Source organism: Nyctibius grandis, chromosome 7 (assembly GCF_013368605.1).
Source record: "Nyctibius grandis isolate bNycGra1 chromosome 7, bNycGra1.pri, whole genome shotgun sequence".
NCBI classification, from domain to species: domain Eukaryota; kingdom Metazoa; phylum Chordata; class Aves; order Nyctibiiformes; family Nyctibiidae; genus Nyctibius; species Nyctibius grandis.
Genome location: NC_090664.1, coordinates 40,058,391 through 40,077,799, shown reverse-complemented (window position 1 = coordinate 40,077,799; position 19,409 = coordinate 40,058,391). Strand labels below are relative to the sequence as shown.

General features: G+C 38.4%; 1 protein-coding gene and 1 long non-coding RNA gene across 2 annotated transcripts; both read right to left on the bottom strand.

The window, feature by feature from the left end:
- Window positions 1–393: 393 nt before the first annotated feature.
- On the bottom strand, window positions 394–4,965 carry LOC137665704 (uncharacterized). The gene is made up of 3 exons (XR_011048537.1): window positions 4,725–4,965; window positions 4,451–4,626; window positions 394–673 (listed from the first exon to the last, which is right to left on the bottom strand). It is a non-coding gene; the product is annotated as an uncharacterized lncRNA (long non-coding RNA).
- An 8,902-nt stretch (window positions 4,966–13,867) lies between these two features.
- THNSL1 (threonine synthase like 1) lies at window positions 13,868–17,244 on the bottom strand. The gene is made up of 2 exons (XM_068405046.1): window positions 17,165–17,244; window positions 13,868–16,681 (listed from the first exon to the last, which is right to left on the bottom strand). The coding sequence occupies exon 2, from the start codon at window positions 16,617–16,619 to the stop codon at window positions 14,397–14,399; it is 2,223 nt and encodes a 740-aa protein (XP_068261147.1). The 5' UTR covers window positions 16,620–16,681; window positions 17,165–17,244; the 3' UTR covers window positions 13,868–14,396.
- Between the last annotated feature and the right edge of the window lie 2,165 nt (window positions 17,245–19,409).

The window sequence follows — 19,409 nt, the reverse complement described above, 5'->3', positions numbered from 1 at the left end:
TGATCCTACAGCCCTGATAAAAAGCTGGACACTTGCACAGGTGGTCAGAGGGCTACCTGGTCACTGCAGCGCTCCAGGGTCACCACACCGTGCTGGCGTGGACAGCAGGGTCAAGAGCAGTGACAGCACAGTACCACATGCCAAATGTGCCTTGGGGGTTACAAGATTCAAGTGATTTCACTGAGTGAAATGAGAGCAAAGTGGTAAAGGGTATCAAGAGGCACTTTTGACCAGAGGCTGATTGGAGAAGCATCACTCAGGTCAGGAGGGAGCAGACAAGAGGAAATGAGGAACAGTGCAGAAAAGAATGTGGAAAAGGAAGAGGGGGAAAAGAAGAAAAAAGTATATGAGGTGGTTTCTGCTGCTTTTTATTAGTGTTGCAGACTTCGTATTTCATAAGAAAAGTATCTCAGTCATGTGAAAATACCCCAGTAAATCAGTACATGTCCTCGCAGTTGCAGAGATGCCATCTTCTAAGTCTGTGCTTTCTCCATCAGGTTTTCTAGATTCCATGTCAGTATTTTGTCCCCAATCCCTGAGACACTCTTACCAGCTCAGCACTTTCAGTTCTGCCTGTTTTTACTTTTCTTATCTTGAACGGTTTCAGTTTACATACTCTCACAGCTCAGCGACAGCTTTCTCAGCGACAGTGAACCAAGGTCAGGCAACGGTGCTGCACAAAAACAGCCAAGGGTCAAGGCGAGCCAGAGTCGTGGGCCACCAACCACGCAGCGTTCCTGAGCCTGACTACACGGCTCAGGAAGGTCATTTAGTCCCTCTGCGACATCTCACACGCATTGCGTAGGAGGGACAACTGCATGGGCCAGATCCCACCTGGACCTGCTGATGCGGCAGGCGGGTACACACAGGGATGCACATCTCTTTCTACACGTGATCTGAGATGCATCAGTCAAGATGACTTTCACAATGATCCTATGAGCATGATCTTCTGTGCACACAATAAACTGAAATACATATATAATCTATGTCCATATACTTTACACGTACATGCGCATATATGTAAATTCTCTGACGTTTTCTGTCTCTCAAAACATACAGTAAACTGAACAAGATACCCTGGGAACCTTCATAATCAGGAAGAAGTCATACAGCTTCAGTTAAACAGACTCCTGAAGTATGAATGCTCACCCCACATTAAACACAATTTTTGAGGTTTAAAAATAATTTCAATGCTTTTTTCTTCCTTTACCCCAGAATTATTGCTAAAGCAGGTACCACCCCCCCAAAGTGGTACCTGTATTCCCTAGTATCTAGCCTCACTGCAGCAGGAATTTATACAAATCTCTCAAGAAAACCACAGCTCCACTTTTTTAGTAAGACTTTAAGGCTAGAGGTGGCCTGCTATAGTCATGGCCATGTTTAAATGAATTGTTTAAGGGGTCTGGATTTCAATCTTGGGCATTAATTCAGACACTTGGCAGAATTTTGTCCAGTTTCTGAGTATTCACTAGATCTGATTTTTGCTGCTGTTTTCCTCCCTTCTTTACTTTCTACATATTGAAGTCTGATTTTAAAAAGAGCTCTTGATTTTGTGTCATTCATTTATAAATTTGGGGAAGAAGATAGGAAAAGAATAAAACATCCCCTGATCAATTTGAACAAAAAGAAATGTTATAAAAATTACCACTTTCAAGCTTTCTGAGAAAGATATCAGCTTATCAAATATCAGCACACTCATGCATATACAACTCTTCTCCTCTCAGGTCAAGTTACAATAACAAAATAATGTCTTCTGGTTTTTCTCTCCACGGAAAATTGTTGCGTATGTACAATTTTCCTTCCATTCACAACTAATGGCAATTTGTAAGATCCTGCTGTCTGACAGCCATCAGAAGCAGAGTTAATGACAACACAGTCTTCAGAACTTAAGTATGAACATTTCAAAGGGTACCTGATTCCAGGAGGGAAATAAAACTCTTGATTTGCACTCCAAGCATCAGCCTGAAAGGAACTCAATTACCTTAATTACAAAATGCAAGATTTTTTTTTTTAATTTTACGTTTCTTGTATCTTGAACTGTAATATAGAGTTAAATTTACTCTACAAAGACTGATTTTAAATTCTCCTGTGAAAACGATTAGAAAATTAAAAAATAGTTATGCTAAAATGACTTTAGGATAATGGGTGATGGTGAAGAATTTGAGTGCATTACAGAGACATCTGCTTTGCAAACAAAAACAAATTACCAAGGTGGTCTCAATGACACTCCAACTGCTACCGTTACGTGCCTTACTTCTTCTGTCTACCGTGTAAAAACAGATCTACAAACCACATCATCACTAATAACATTTATTGTAGCTGTCAAAAAAAGAAAAAAAAAAAAAAAGACAAAGGAAACACGGTGCATACACAAGGGAATTTAGGAACATGGGACTGGGCAATTTATTTCTGGGAAACTGGAGGCAACCACATAATAAAATCACTTTCATAAGTTGATCAAAAAATATCTTAAATTAAGGTGACAGGAAACTCTTCAGGGGAAAAGTTAAGGGACATTGGAGGTTAAAGAGACTTATTTTTGTCTTTTTGGTCCTTTCCCACACAGCCACAATAGCCATAAGGCACAGTAACTCGTCAGCTTCTCAGCTGCACAATTACTTTTAAGCTGTTCCATTTACATGTAATTTATTTTATGAGGCAGATCATGCAATTAATACGTGGAACAAAAACTAATCACTAAAGAAGACGATGCTTCTGCCGCCCCTGAACTGACTGAACAGCCACCACCGTTGAGCGGTGGGAGACCCACTCTTCACCCCGTAGGCTTAGCACAACAAGCTAAGTGCTCACAGAAGGCAAATTTTGTTTTGGATGGATTTAAACAAAAAAGAAATGTAGTTTATACTTCTTCATTTCCCTCTGCTGTCAGCTGTGCCTTGCGGAAATGAGTAACAATTTGTGATATTGGCACTACAGAGATCTTAGTAGTTTGTGAAGCAGTTTTCCTCTAGCTTTTGTACTGGCTCTATGCAGCGTCAAGAAGTTCACTTTGCACTCAGTATCTTCCAGCTCAGCTTTGCCACTCTGCATTTTGAAAAGGGGTTGGCTGTGTATTAGGTCTGATTCGTCTTTAGTAAAGTAATTCTAGTGTCAGGCAAAAGTAACACAGTAGATAATTGTGTCTGGTTTATATTCAGATGCCTTCGAGAAAGAAGGGACCTGGACTTACAACCATTTCTTTTCACAATAATACAATGAATAAGAAAGCAAGAGCTTTACCATCAGTGACCCAGGAGCACAAGGAACAGAGATGTTGGCAATTCAGGTGCTGCACACATCCTGGAATACGGACTTAAAAGCTAATTTTAACAGTTTGAAAATATAACTTCTTTTACCTTTTTGTAAAGGAAGTGAGAGCTGTTTTCTGTTTTCAGCAACTATCAGTGTACCATCAGCATCCAAAATAAATTCAGAGAATCCAACACAGTGTTTTGATTGCAGATAAAGTACAATCATACAATTTGGAAATATATTAAATATTTAAGTATCTGATAATTTTCTAAAATGCATATTTCTAGATTTCTGAGACTGAGGAAATGAAAGGAAGAGAGTAAAAGGGATTAATTATGTTACCAGCTTGGCGAAGCAAATCTCCATGTTGCATAATGACCCTTTGTATCCCACTTATTTAAAAACCTTATGGAAGTGCTTTATAAATCTAACTTCTTTTCAATAGGCAAACTTGGTCATCTATTGAAGGTAAACAACTAATTTCCTTTGAAGTGCAATTATTCCAGAAAAACCTTTTGTCAAAAAATATAATCCAGAGTGATAAATCATTTAGAACAATAAAAGCACTTGCATGAACAAACGCAGCTTCTGTTGGTAATTGTGCTTGCTTGCCCTAGGCATAACTTTGTTACATATGGGAAGTAATAACACTTGTGGTTACAGTTCCCAGTACCACATTTTCCTTTCCCAGTTCACACTTACTCATAGCAATGCTTATCCAGCAGCAGTTACATAAGATGCAATTGCAAACATTTATAATCCACCTCTTGCAAACAATAAACTGCATCAAATTAGCCCCTGATGTGCTTTGTACTAGCAAAGCAATTTGCAGATCCGTCAGGAAGTATCAGTACTGTTATTTGTCAGCAGTCAGTATGGCCATTTTTTCTGACAGTGTTACCTGCGAGGGCTTGGTTATATGAGCTTATAGTGGCTGTCATGTAACTGAGAGACCCTCAGGCAAAAGGACAAATTCAGTGTCATTTATTTCCCCCATTTCTGGGAGCTGGAGTACACACCCATTTGATTTGACATCATGAGATGTCCCAGAAGCAACATCAGCAATGGTTGAGACCACTGATTTCCATTGGTGGGGTCCATCGCACCCTACTCGTTATGGCATTTTGGGGGACCCTAAACCCTGACGTTGCCTTGACTAACTCGTTTCACTTGTTTAGCTGTGTATATTTCTACTTACAGACTATCCTTCAGGTAAGTCCTCTCCAAATGCCAGCCAACAGTCCTTGAGAGCAGAGAATGTTTCTTTCCTCAGTACATGTTTTTCCTTCTTTTAAACCTCTGTGGGACAGGTTTCTTGCTCTTCTCAGTGGCATCCGGTCCCCACATCTACTCACCCAGTGCTACACCTAATTACTACAAAGAAAATTCAGTGTGTAACTTAACTCGAAAGATAACAGCAACAAATCATTTACTTCCTCACCAACATTTCATAATTATTATGTATAACTTACTTTGTACTGCGATTTCCACATTCTTGAAATAGTAATTTCCATTTCACCACGTTTCTTTAAAATTTGCAGCAACTGGGAAATGTTCAGGCCCTCAAATTTTACTGGTAGTCAACACGAGATACTATTAAATCAGAAGGTTTGCCTCTGCAGTCCTGGTGCCAGATTCAACCAGCAGGTAGGTTCTACCAACCTGATCATTCTGAAAGTGTTTTTTTGACTGACAATTGTTTTCAGCAAACAAAAATTCATGTTCTGTTTTGCACAGCCACCTTTGAGAGATGATAGAGGCATAACAACATGTTAGGAAAAAGAACATCTGCTTAATGTCAAAGTAGCATCCACACACTCAGGAAAGACTGTCATTAGTGTCAGCGGTGGATGCAGCCACCGCTCTGTCCTCTCAGCTGTGTTAAATGACAGGAACCAAAATGAGAGGGCTGAGGCATCAGCAGGGGGTGGCCCATGGAGCAGAAGGATTAGCAGGAAACGTACACATGCATTAGAAAAGATGCCATGGAAGTTTCGCTACCACAAAACTATTAAAAAAAAGAAAATTAGTCTATCATAATCCTTACTGTTGACTTGAAATAGACTTGAAACAAATTCCACAACTTACATTGGACAAACTTAAGGTACTGTCTTTTTTTCCAAACCAAAATGCAACTAGGGCACTAGTTAGAAGGGAAATACAAATGATTATTTAGCTCAGGTCTGATCTTACAGAGTCAGCAAAAATAACATCAGGACCTTAACCATGGGGGAAAAAAAAAAAAGCAAGCATAATATGCATGTCTCTGTTACATAAAATCTAGTGCACTTGTATTGGTTTAGTAGGTTGTATTATGCTCCCTTCATGCTTGTATTTAAGGAAAAAGAATAACAAGGTATTTGCTTTTAGCATGCAAAGATTACAAGAAACTGAAAAAGATATAAAGCCTGAAAGAAAGCAGGGCTGCCTGTGGGCTCTGGTATCAACCTGGATGACAGGCATTTGAAAATATGTTGCTTGGTCATTTTAACATTAAGCTATGAAAAATCCTCCCCTGCAAAGCAAGACATATTATTGATACTGTTTTTTCCTGTGAATACTGTTACCTGCTCTTCTTTATCCCAAAACTCACTATAAACCCCATATGCTGCATCATACTCAAAACCCCAAACACTTGAGTTTTGCATATAAGACCATGGTATTATTTGTGCTCTTGACTTAAATATTAAAGAATTGAGTTTTTTAATTTTAGATTCTTATATTAAAGCAAAATTGATTCAAGATTTACAGTTAAAAAGTCTCTAGCAGCATATAATGCCATGAATTAATGTGTTGTTTCTCTGACCTGGAACCATCACATATTTCTGGGTACTCCACAGAGCAATAAGTATTAACCTAATTATCATTAAAGTTTCTTATTTAAATTTCCATTAATTACATTTTATAAAAATGAAAATATAAAAAGCTCATATAACATTACAAATGCTTATGATTGATAGCTTTTCATTTAGAGCTCTTCAAAAACTGCAAGAAATCAGCACGTCTAGCAAACTTCTGTTAGGAATGCCATCTTGTGGTTAAAAGCCGTATATAACAACGACTCGAGGTAATTTTAACTAAATTTTTACTTGCAAAATACTGTTTTTGCAGAAATGAGCTATTCATGCATGACCTTTCAGAACTTTATAGTATTTTTTTATTAACCATTGTGGATGAAAACGACTGTGAATATGGCTTTCCTGTCCTCATCTGTATACAATGCTAATTAATTATGCAGGGAGCATTACTTTCATTAGGATATGGGATGTATTTATTAGCATTTTAAACAGAACCTGATTGCCACATGTACTTTGTAAAAAAGTCCACTCTATTTAGATATAATTTAGTGAATTACTCTAAAATGTATAGAAAATACATTTTTCTCAAAATATGTTTCTAGAGCAGAACCTTACGAGCACGCTTTACCTTCTCTAAGCTTTATGCAGCACCTTTGGTTGGTATATCAAAGGTCAAGTTTAACTATAAAAAGGAAACATTGGATTTTTCAATTTTTCTTATATAGATCTCATTATGAGCTGAAAATTAATTGAAAAAAGCCATTGGATCGCAACTTGCTCATGAAAGCAGAGAGAAATGCCAGGTAAACAAGAACAGAAAGAAGGGATCCAAAAGCATCTAATAAACTTTAAAAGACCTCTAACTTTTAAAAGCTTAGAAAAATGAATAATAATTAGCTACATTCAATACAGCTGACATTTGCATAGTGTCACAGTTTAAAGCTGGGCCGGCTATTAAACCTGTGGCAGATGCTCTCTGTTATCCCCCCCCCTCCCCCAAAAGGGAAAGGGAAAGGGAAAGGGAAAAGGGAGAGAGACTTCCGGGTTGGAAAGTTAAAACAGTTTTAATAAACGATAATCATGGAAAAGAGTATAATAATAATAATAATAATCAAATATATACAAATATATATACAAAACCAAGATTGAGCTCCCCTGAAGTCAGCCACGTCACCACCGGCACTGCAGGGCAGGCTCCGGGAAGGCCCAGGCTGGGCCTAGCGACGGTCGAGAGCTGGATTCAGGGATGCACGGATCGGGATCGGGGGCAGCAGGAAAACAGACGGAGTCCTCCTTGGACACCAGCCATAGCAGAAAGAGAGCGAGACCCTCGTGATCCCCCCGCTTTATACCGAGAATGACGTGTATGGGATGGAATACCCTCATTGGTCAATTTTGGGTCACCTGCCCTGTCTGCTCCCCCCTGCAGCTGCGACCCCCCTTCGGCTCTTCACTCGTAAGCAGTGAGGAATTCAGCAGTGACCTTGGTTTCTCTAAGACTAAGTACAGCAAGAGCCTTACTGCACAACATCCCTACCGGTGCCTCAGCGATAACTACAAACTTCGAGCGTTATCAGTCCTGGAAGCAGACACTGTCTGCAAACATGCAGTTAGTTTCAGAAAGTGCAGTTACTTAGAGGAGACTTAGCTGAAAGTAAAAATCACTGAAAGGAAAATCGGCCTGGTTTAGGCCAAACCAGGACACATAGGTACTTTCCTGCTGTATATGCTCACCTCATTTTCATAATGAAAGTATATATTGCCCAAACCATCACAACACATACTGTCTAATGAAATTTAAAACTAATGAGCCATATCCTAACAGCCATAAGTCAAGCCAGGGTGTGCATTAGTAGTCCATTTGCAATTCTCTAGAGACAGAAAGAACAAGGCTAAGCATATCCAGTAGCCTATTTAGCACACAACTTGTTCTGTGTACTGATAACACTAGAGCAGAACTGAAATGAGTTCACAGACTCTAGCACTCAAACTGCTGTGAAATACTGTTTGTACTTTTGTTAGCATGCAAGTTGCTCCTGGGGCAGCCAAACAGGACTGCCATGATTTAGTTTGACCTCTTGCATAGCATGGATCTGACTTGCCTGAATTAGTCCTCTTTCTATCAAATCACATCTTTTCAGGAAATCATCTAACACGTCCAGAGTAGAGAAACCTTTACCATTCTGTTACGTGCCTTTATCTCCCCTTGTAACGTGTCCAACTTCTATTTACAGTCGCTGGATCACTTTGTCTGCTAGATGGAACAGACCTTTATTTTACTGTCAAAGTTTTGCTCCGAAGATGGTTCTTCTAGGCTAATTCTCCTTTCGCTAAACTAAGTAGATTCTGCTTATTGAGACCCTTATGCCAGTTGTTCTTTTTAATCCTTTTATTGCTCTCATTACTCTTTTCTGTCCAATTTTCCAGCATTACTGGAAATTGTGACTGTTGGAGTTGGGCATAGCACTCTTCCAAAAGGTTACATCAAAGTCAAATATAGACAGAAATATTACTTCCCTTAGTATTCCCATTCCTATTCCTGAGGATCTCACTGGTCCTTTTGGACACAAGGCATGCTGAAAATTCATGTTCAGTTGAGCATGTACATCATCTCCAGACACTGTTCAAAGTCAGCACTTCCTACAACAAATTGTTCTATTTGGTAAGTATGTCTTCAAACGTCTGATCCTAGAGACACAAGTCTACTTTAGGCCACAGTGAAATGCAGATTGCTTACAGCTCCCAACCAAGTAATTCATCTTACTCTGTTTAAGTGGCTCCTTAGTATTTAAGTTTTGTGGCATCCATACATTTGAGCAGTCACTATTGTATTCCCTTCTGTGTTCTTAACAAACTCACAGTTAAAAGCTAAATCCTGTGTGTGAACTCACGTAACAACTCTGTTCAGCCACAACTGTCCTTTCAGATTTACATTTTGAGATCTTTCAGGTTTGGACACAACTAGTGTCATGATGAATTTTAAATTTGAGGGTGATACATTGCATGTTTCTATAGCAATAACTTACTTAAAATAAAAGAAACTATTTGAAAATCTAAGGGTATTCCAAATACCAGTGATGAAATATCTAAATAAAATGCTAGAGCAACAATCCTGTGCTATGTAACTGATTTTGTGAAGTTTGAGATACACTTTTTGTGAAAACTGTGTTCCTGTGTTGCACAGGAAAAACACTGAGATTTCTCTACTCAGTTAAATTTTATAAGATATTGTACATAAGCAAGTAAATCAGGTTATTTCTTTATTCTGATGAACAACTTCCCTATTAAACATTTTATTTCCTGTGCTGTCAAGAAAGTCGCCAGAAACCATCTTAAACAGTTAGCAGGGAATAAAGTCTTCTTGAGTAAAAGGCACAAACAGCTTAGATCAACCTCCAGGCTGGGAGACCTTCAGTTGGAGAGGAAGGCCAAGACTGATGTCTTTTAGATTGCTGCATTCTGAAAAATTGTTGAAGCAACAGCTCCCCAGGTCTGATAAGTGTACTGAGCACATTTATTACTACTGTGAAAAAACACAGTAATATTTAAATCCTCTTCAAGCTGCTAATATATGTTCAGAATTCACTGCTTATTCATGTTAATTCACTGAAATTAACTACTGATTTCTTACTGCTGTTTCAACCATTCAAGTAACTTTTAAGCTTGTGATCCTGAAATCATGTTCCAAGTGAACCAAAGTTGCTCCGCAACTGTCAACAGACAACCAGTCCATCCCTTCACTGAACTAAGTATGAATAAGAAAGATTAAACTGTCACAGATTTCCTTTTCCGTATTAATTCCTCAGAATACAGACTTTCCATGCAGCACCAGACAAGTCTGTAGTGCAACATAAACTAGATCATTTACTATACACCCAACTTTCAAGTAAACACAGAACGGAACATGTCTTTCAAGATCTAAGAATATAAAATTCTGAAACCACTTATTTTAGTGGATTTTCTTTATATCACATTGATAAGGATTTACGAACATATTTGCAAAGAAAGTGGTACAGAGTGGATCCCACAGTATTTATTTAGAAAAAATACATTGGATACAAATGACTAACGCATATTTCAGGCATGCCAAACATGATATACTTAATAACAATGTGTGTTCTTGATGTCCTTGAAGAGCAAAGCTGACCTCTTGAAAAACAAGAATCTTCCCTTTAGAGTTCTATCTGCTAAAATATTCCATCACCTCAAAAACATAAATAGCAATTCTTTCTAAATTGTAAGATACTAAGAAAACAGAATTATATTCTGAAGTCATCCCTATCTGCTCTATTCACCCTTTACCTCAACTCAGTCTCTGTCACCCTGAGAAGTGGGACTGTGACTAAAGGCAAGTAATGAACAGCTGGAAAGTCTGTAAGCAAAGCAAAAGTATTTTCCATATAAATATTCTTATAAATAAAAGTGTAAATTAGACATTACATTTGTCCTTAATTTGTCACATTCATCCTTAAGGTTTTTCATGTAGTATCAGTGTTCAGCAAAGATTTATCTACACAGGAATAAGAGCTTAACTAAAGCTATGCTATTACTCCAGGTCAACAAAGCTAGTGGAAACGTGTATATATACATGCTCACACCCTCTGTAAACCTGGCTTATATCGATTTAGACTGCAACATCCTGTCTTTAGACAAAGAGGAGCACACTGTGTATACACTAAGTCTAAATGGCTTAAATAATCCTGCTAACCATCACAATGCAGATTTGCTTTTGTGCATCATTAGCACACCATTTTCGCCTTAAGAAGTTAATAGAAAATATTGCATGACAACATTCAGCCTGCAAAAGACAAAAAACTGGCACTTGTGTCCACTTTTAATCATTAATGCCCTTTGAATCTTTCCTAATACTGATAGTGAGGATAAAAAGTGCAATAACAGGAGCACAATGTTTGTTGAACCACAGTATTTTGCTGACTGACATTTAGAAAAGCTGGGCTGAGAAGGCAGAAATTGCTTCCCTCGCTATCCTATCCCCCTGCAACCAGCTATAGCAATGCGTATGCTGGAAATTTCTTCTTTTCCATTCCTCCAGGCCCAGCAGGACAAGGCAAGCCAAAAGACTGTACATTACAGCTACCACCACACAGCATCAGCACCTGGTCACAAATACTGTGTACATCCAGGATCACGACAATACTGCAGCATTTGATTTGCCCTTTACTATAATCCACAGGCAGATGTAGTGCACAAAAATAGTTCACTGAAGTTACAACAAAGTCCAAAAATTAATTATTTTTTAAAAGTGATTAAATACTGTAAAAGCCTTTAGACATTCTGAGAAATGTACTAATACCATACATGCTCTTTAATCACTGCCTTTATATATCTTAAGTCCACACTGAAAGCCCATAATTAAGTACAACTGCTCATTTTTTTACTTATTCAATTCATATCAACTCTTATAATGGCTCATATGGCATGAAAATAGCAACTAGAAATTTTACTAATACTTTCTCCTTCAAACCAAGCTTGAGTTACTGCCATGAACTTGGAAATATTGTTTAAGTCATGCCAAAATAAATCCTCTGTTAGTTTAGTTCTGACTGTTTTATTTGATAATGAGCTAACTCAAGGTAGGACACTGGCTTCTAACCTAATCTTGTTTAGAATCTCAGCTTTTCTCTTTTAGGTACTTTCTATGAAAACAGGCTCTTCTTTGTAGACATTTCTATAAAGTATTGTAACAGCATGTGACAAATTGCCCTATGATGTCAAATGACATTAAGCCCCATGGAACCAGGTACTGCAGGATTTCCACAAAGTCCTTATGCTGAAACCAATTCCCATTTCAGTAATTCAGTCCAGGCAGTTGGGTTTGTTTGGGGGTTTTGGGGGTTTTTTACGGTTTAGAATGCTGGTTTTGTACTGAGCACAACCAGTGAAAGCATTACAACTTTTTCCACTTGGAACTACTGTGAGAATCAGATTGAAACATACAGAAATACAAGGTGGATGTGCACTTATCACCTACACAAGCAATGCTTCTTTTTTGGCAATATGCTTATGCAACTTTTTCTTACAGAACTTAGATTACTTTTTTAATTACATATTTATGGTCTTTCTCATGTTGTGCTTGGAAAATGATGAAAATCCCTCTGCCCTATGAGGAGAGACTGAATGAGTTATAGGTCTTTTCACTCTGGAGCAGAGGAGGCTCAGGGGGCATCTCATCACAGTTTTCCAGTACTTAAATGGTGGCTAGAAAGAGGATGGAGCCTCTCCCTTCACAAGGAGCCATATGGAGACGACAAGGGGAAATGGGTACAAGTTGCAGCGGGAGAAGTTTAGTCTTGATCTCAGAAAGAAATTTTTCACAGTAAGAACACTCAATCACTGGAACAACCTCCTCAGGGATGTGGTAGAGTCCCCATCACTGAAGATTTTTAGACATGACTGGGCAGGGTGCTAGACAACCTCATCTAGGCTCCCTTTCCCAAAAAAGGTTGGATCAGATGATGTTTTGAGGTCCCTTCCAACCTGGGCTGTTCTATGATGCTGTGAAAATAAAAATAAAAAATTATTTTCCAAAGTTACTGCAGAAATAGTGAATGAGGATTAAGCACAGAAGAATTAGAAAGGTCCTAAAAAGACATCCAATAATGGCAGAATCAAGAAAGCTATCGTGTCGCACCTTTGTTATCAGCTAAATTTAATTTTATTGTATAATGTATTCACTGTGCCAAAGGCACATCACGCTTGAGTCTAGAAGAAATGACCATTTTTTTACAATTGTTTGCCAGATAGTGTCTTCTTCACCTCTAATGTGGCAAAAAGTACAAGCGCATACACAGTGGAAGCTGGGGGATATGGCAACGGTTCAAAGCTCCAAATGAGTCCTGACATCTAGGAGACGTTGCCTCTTGAAGAGGCAAAAAAATGTTACCAATTACCACCTCTCTTGCCAATAATTTTTCTATTTGAATCTTGGTGGGAACTACAACCTCCCATAGCTATACATCCTCACATCTGATGACTCTTAGCTCTTTACCTGTAACCGCATGCCACTCAAAACTTGCCAATACATCATTTTATCATCTCTCTTAGTGTGAAATGCAGTTGTATTGCCAAATATAATCTACAGTTAACAGAATAAGTTTGTCCGTAACCACATGATCTCCTAGGGCAACCTGCTCTATTTTTTTTCTGATAAAAAAACCCAAACAATAAAGAGCCTGTCATTAGCAAAACCAGATTGCTAGCACAGATCTATTTTATGTTACACAATGAATACCTCTCATGCTGTGACACTTTCCAGACACTGGCATTCATCATTCACTTTCCTCGATGAGATGCCAAGTGCTTTTGGAAGCTTCTTTCTTATACTAATTCACGCAAAGTATGAATAGAATGGAATGTCAAGGAAATTAATTTAAGAAAAACATGAAAACAGAAGTAATCAGAGCAAGAAAGCTATCTGACTGCTAAGATAAAACTTATATTCTAAAAACATAGAATGCAAGAAATAAATACAAATAAATGGTGAAGTCTGGTTCTTATTTAAGGATACTGCTGCTACTGCAAGCAAATTCTTCTATATCATTAAAAAAGGATTCTAAAGTTGAAAGTTCAAATAGAAAAGATCTAGGAAAGAGACTATAACACACTGGAGGAAGAGTCACATCTCAAAAATTATTAAAAATATCAAATTAAGGATTCTATTTTACACAGGAAAATATCTGGGAGGAAAAAAAAGCCTGAAAAACAAAATCACCAGATTTTTTTAAATAAATGCTGGCCTCACAATACATAAAAAACATTATACAAGAAGATAACATACCACCAAATTGAATGGTTCAAGGATTAACAATACAAGTATACTTGAATCTTTGTAGTGAAATCAACCTTCATTAGTAACATATGAATACCATTACAGTATCTTATTATGTTTCAGTGCCCTAAGTGAAGTGAGTTAAAGTTTAACTAATCACCCACTGACCAAATGATCCCATAATTCTTGCAACAAAACAAGAGCTAATAGTTTCAGAAAGGTCAGACTTCATTATCTTCCTCCTTCCATGGAGGACGCTTCAGGCTTGTGAAGGAGACAGCACCGCCAAGGAAAGCCAGCACTACTGCCGCCTCTACTATGTATGACCTTCAAAAAAGTATTCCAGTCTTTTATACTCTCAGTTCACAACCTTTCACCACTACTAGAAATCCCACATGCGTTACTTAGAAATACTGTTGAAAACCTGACAATTGAGTATAAAACTGCGGACGTTAAGCTGTGGACTGGACGCAGGCCAGATGAATCATGACTTTATTAAAACATGCAGCTTGTTAAGAAGGTATCGCAATTGATACAACAGACATCTGATCAGTTGCTCAGAAAACTTTCATAAAATGATTTTGAATTAAAGTTTCTATATGGGACATCAGCATACTCATATCAGCAGCACAGACCTGGTGATCCTCATTCCCCTGCTTTTTCAGGGTCTCTAATAGGCCCCAGTGGACTGGAGGCAGAGGGCTGTAAGAACTCAGCAAGTGAAGCTGACTTAATGGATTCTGGTTTATTTCTGCAATCCTCAAGGCCCTCAAGATAGCAGGTGCAAATTTAGAATAATGAGCCGTAGATGAAATAATAATTGGGCAAGTTCTATCTTGTAATCGATCTGCAACTACTTTAGCAACAGCTGTGTGTGTATCCAAAATATATCCTGTAGTAGTGTATACAGAGTGAATGGCAGCTAGACAGTCCTCCTCAGAGCACCATCCAGCCACCAAGTCCTGCTGAAGCTTTTCAAGTAGATCTTTTCGTAGCTGGAAGTGGCCCTGATTTTCCAACTGGTTATATAATTGTGTCACCAATTGCCCATCTTCATTAGCTATCAGGTGCAAGTATCGCTCAAGATTGGAAGACTTCAAAATATCTACTGCTGGTGAAAAAGTGGGAATTAATTTTCTTCCCCTCAAATCATAAACACCTGTTCTTACGAAGTCAGTCAAAACATTGTTTTCATTGGAAGCACAAATACATTTTCTAATAGGAATTCCCATCATTTTAGCATACAAAGCACCTAATATGTTGCCAAAGTTTCCTGTAGGAATGCAAACATCTACAGGGCTTCCAAAAGGTATAATATCTTGATGAACAAGATCAAGGTATGCAGAGGCGTGATAAACTATTTGAGGAAGCAGTCGTGCCCAGTTTATGGAGTTTGCTGCAGCTAAAGCTGTTCCATATTCTACTGTAAGAAAGCCAGTATAATCAGAATTAGTAAAAATTTGCTTTATAGCTGTCTGGCAAAAATCAAAATCAGATTTGACACCTACTGACCAGGCATTTTCTTTCTGACAGCCAATCATCTGTGATTTTTGAATTGGGCTTACTCCATCCTCAGGAAAAAAATTAATCACAGCAATTCTCTGTTTGTCAGTGTCATGGAGACGACTAAAGCCATCTAGGACAGCACTCCCTGTGTCACCGGAAGTAGCTACCAGAACCAAGTAATTGCAGCTTCTGGGAATGCAGTATGCAAATATATGTGGCACCATCTGTAATGCAAAATCTTTAAATGATGCTGTTGGTCCATGAAATAACTCAAGGAGGAACTGATTGCCTGCCAGATGCCTAACTGGTGCAATTTTAGAACAAGTAAAGTTTTCTCCATAAGCAGTTCTAATAATTTCTGCCAGCTTAGAAGCAGGAATATCAGCAGGATGTATGCATCTTTCTAGCATCACCTGGGCTCTTTCAATGTACGTTGCTTCTATTAGGCTTTGCCATTCCTCAGCAGTGAATTTTGGAAGTCCTCTCTCAGGAACAAAAAGTCCTCCATCAGGGGCTAAGCCCTCAGTAACAACATCACTGAAATACTTACGAGAGTCTTTTTCCATACTCCTTCCAGACCTACTAGACCTAGCTGAAATGAAAGTTTCCAGTTCTGAGTTTTGGTATCTCTTCACAGCATCAAGTACCTTTTCTGCTATAACCTCTGCTGCAATATCCCCTCCGCAAAGAACGCGGATGTCATACCACCTTTTGTAGAACTGCTTCCTAAACTGAAGTATGTCCTTCAGAGAAATACCAGAAGAATGGCCCACAATGCGATCCACTTTCATTGATTTCAGCCTGCTCATAATGACCGTTGTGGGCACATCCAGATATACAACTATTCCATTTTTCTTCATATGCTGCATGCCAACAGCATGCATTGGATTGGACCCAGTAAGGGAAATGACACTTCCAGATGCCGAAAGCTTCAACAGGGCTTTTCCTTCCTCCTCTAAAAATTGCTCATTACCAACTTCCTGCAGTTTTTCCGACACACTCATATTCCAGGTTGTTTCAAGGACATGGTCATCTATGTCTATGACAGGGCAATCTAGTTTCTGACCTACTATTCTCCCCACTGTTGTTTTCCCAGCACCCGGAGGTCCCATCAGGATAATATTTTTGTTTCCAACAAGAGAACGGCTTGAGAACCATGATTTCCATATCTGTGCAAATGCAACAGGTCTTGAAAGCATCAGTTTTAAACACGTGCCAGAAAGACCGTTTTCGGTTATTAGTCTTAAAGGCCGACACTGAACAACATGAAACATCTTCTTCTGTTGGGTTGTTTTGGATTTTTTCTTTCAAGCCAACTTGACAATCCACTTAAATGCTTCAAAAAGGAAAAAACAGTAATTAGTCCTTCAGCAAACATCTAGGAAAAAAACCTAAAGGATATGAAATTCAGAATAAGAATTCAAACATAAATCCAGTTATGACTTCATCAGTGCCAGGGAGGTATTTTTCAGAATAAGACTCATTCCCCTCTCCTGCATAGCTCCAACTCACCTCCACTGACAAATCCAGCTTCAAACAATCCATGTCCTCAGGGTAAACAAGGATATCGAAACCTAACGCTACAATACGCTTTGCAAATAATATTGTTTATAGGAATTCAAAACCATTTTTTTCCTCTATTAGACTTACTTTTAAGGACACATTTACAAATAACGAAGATTAACTAAATTACCTTCTTGTAATCAAAATGTTAACAAAATATACATTTTTCCCACCTCCCAAGATGCCTTTGATTTCTTGTATTTTCTTTCTCAAAATAAACAAATGCAAAAGCAACTTAAATACACAGAAAACTCACAGACTTGTGCAACAAGAAGGCTGGAAGAGATGCATCCAGTTCTCTTCTGAAGGGATGGCAAACCAAGGAAGTGATTTGTGAAGAACTCCTATAACAGAATTGTATTGAGTGTAGTTTGTGTAAAGTGTAAGAGAGAAAACACATCATGAAGACACTCTGCTCTCAAAAAAAAAATCACTAGGAAAGCTGGACCTCCAAAAAAGATCAAGCTAGAAGCACTCAACATGGTATTTTCTTTGCTTAGAGAAATCAACACCAGTATCAGCATGAATTACAGCACGATTTGTGCACGTTTAAGGCAAAGGAGGAAGGACTCTCAAAATCTCCAGGAGGGAGGGGGCAGAAATCAGAACAAATTTGCACAGAAAATACCTACAGAGTCATTTTTCATTTTAGGTAGGTGAACAAGTTATTTGTTATTGTTATTTATTCATTGTTCATGACTAAATATGCTTAGAGAAAAGCAAAAGATTAACCCATGTTTACAGTTATCACACCAGTCCTTTAAGACCCTGCTGTTCTTCATCAGTGTGCGTAGTATCAAATGGCTCCAGAGACACAGGTCACAACTTCAAAAATGACACAGAAGCTCAAGTTTGGTAAAAGCAAACCACAAAACCAAAGACTCTTCACTTCCAGATGCTCCTTGCTCTAGATTCTGCCCTGTGTTCCCCAGTCTGCCTTTTACACTCTACTTTCTTTACCAAACTATTAGCATGCCTTACAAAGTCAAAGTACTTCTAATTATTTAAAATCTTCGCATTTGCTCACTTCTGCATGGACAGATGAGCTTGCAAACAATAAGTGCCCATGTTTGCACCCAGTGCTGTGACAAGATCAACATGCTGTAATTACAAGGCATAGACCAGAGTAAAGACGGGCATATCATACTGTAGTTTTTTCCCAATCCTTGTAAAGTAGAAGGGAATGGTCACGTGTAGGTGCAATACAAGTTTTCTGTAATAGTTATTATAAAGAAAAAACAATCTGTGAAGAGTAGTTGTAATATTCAGTATCAATATAAAGCTGTACTGTCCTAGTAAAGCACTCTAGTGAAGACAAACACACAGAGCTACAGGGCCAGAAACAGATATTTACATCTGGACGCTTAATACAACTAAGTTATGTTCAGCATTTTAAAAAAATGTAGAGACAATATTTTAGCGATTGTATTTCCTGAATGTAAGAGCCACTTCAAGCGTTATGTACGAACTAAGCGAGTACAAACCACACCAAGCATACTGGCCTGCTTACTGTGTCTAGTTGCACTACAGAGTCATTTTGAGGTGCAGGCACTCAGCACACACTACACAGCTTCTGGGCATAACATCTGGATTGCTTTATGAATCTAGGCCATAGGAACCTAATTCCCCCCCAAATTACAAGTGTAGACAAGAAAGAAACTCGACACAGATTTCTCTAGTTATAATCTTACCACATTTACATGAAGTTATAAGCAGTTTATGGTATTGTTTGAAATCAACTTGGCTAAGCTGGCGCAAAAATTTGCAGGGAATTTCTTTATTCAGCTGCTCAACTGGTTTAATCTATTCCAGTGTAATTCAATTTTGCATCCATATAAAGTACATTTACACAGAAGCTTGCAACCATTGAATTCAACTGTTTCTTTGAAGCCATTTTTTATACAACTGGCAAAATCTTACTGTAAAAACAGCTCAAATTAGACTGTATCTCATAGATTTTACCGGTCTAGTTAGAACACCAAACCATCCAAGTTTAGATATAGCTAATTCTTCCAAGAGTGGGGGTTTCTTTAAAGCAGAGCTTACATCTGTACTTCCAATGAAATTTTAAGTTTTTATGACATACCTCACCCCTTCACTTGGACTGCTGACAGCACCTACATATCATCAGCCAATACCCACAGTTTTAACAACCATTGCTGATGGCAAGAGTTATGGTGAAAACTGAACAGACACAAAGTTTGCAACAACATAACGTATGGTTAAAATTCAGTAACCAAACAAGTCAGTGGCAGTTTGCAGCTGTCAAAGACCTCAAGGCAGGTGAAGACTGAAAATTACCATATTTCAAAACTGTTAACACAAGACAACTTCCATTTGACTTTCCTCAGAGCTTTTATGCAGACAAAAAAATAATCCCAAAGTAAACCATTCAACTTCGACCTTCTCGTGACCATCCCACAGACCAAGATCCTGCAAAGCTTCCCTCTTCCCACCTCACCACCGCGCTCCCGCCTCACCGTTTCGACGCCCCAAAGGTG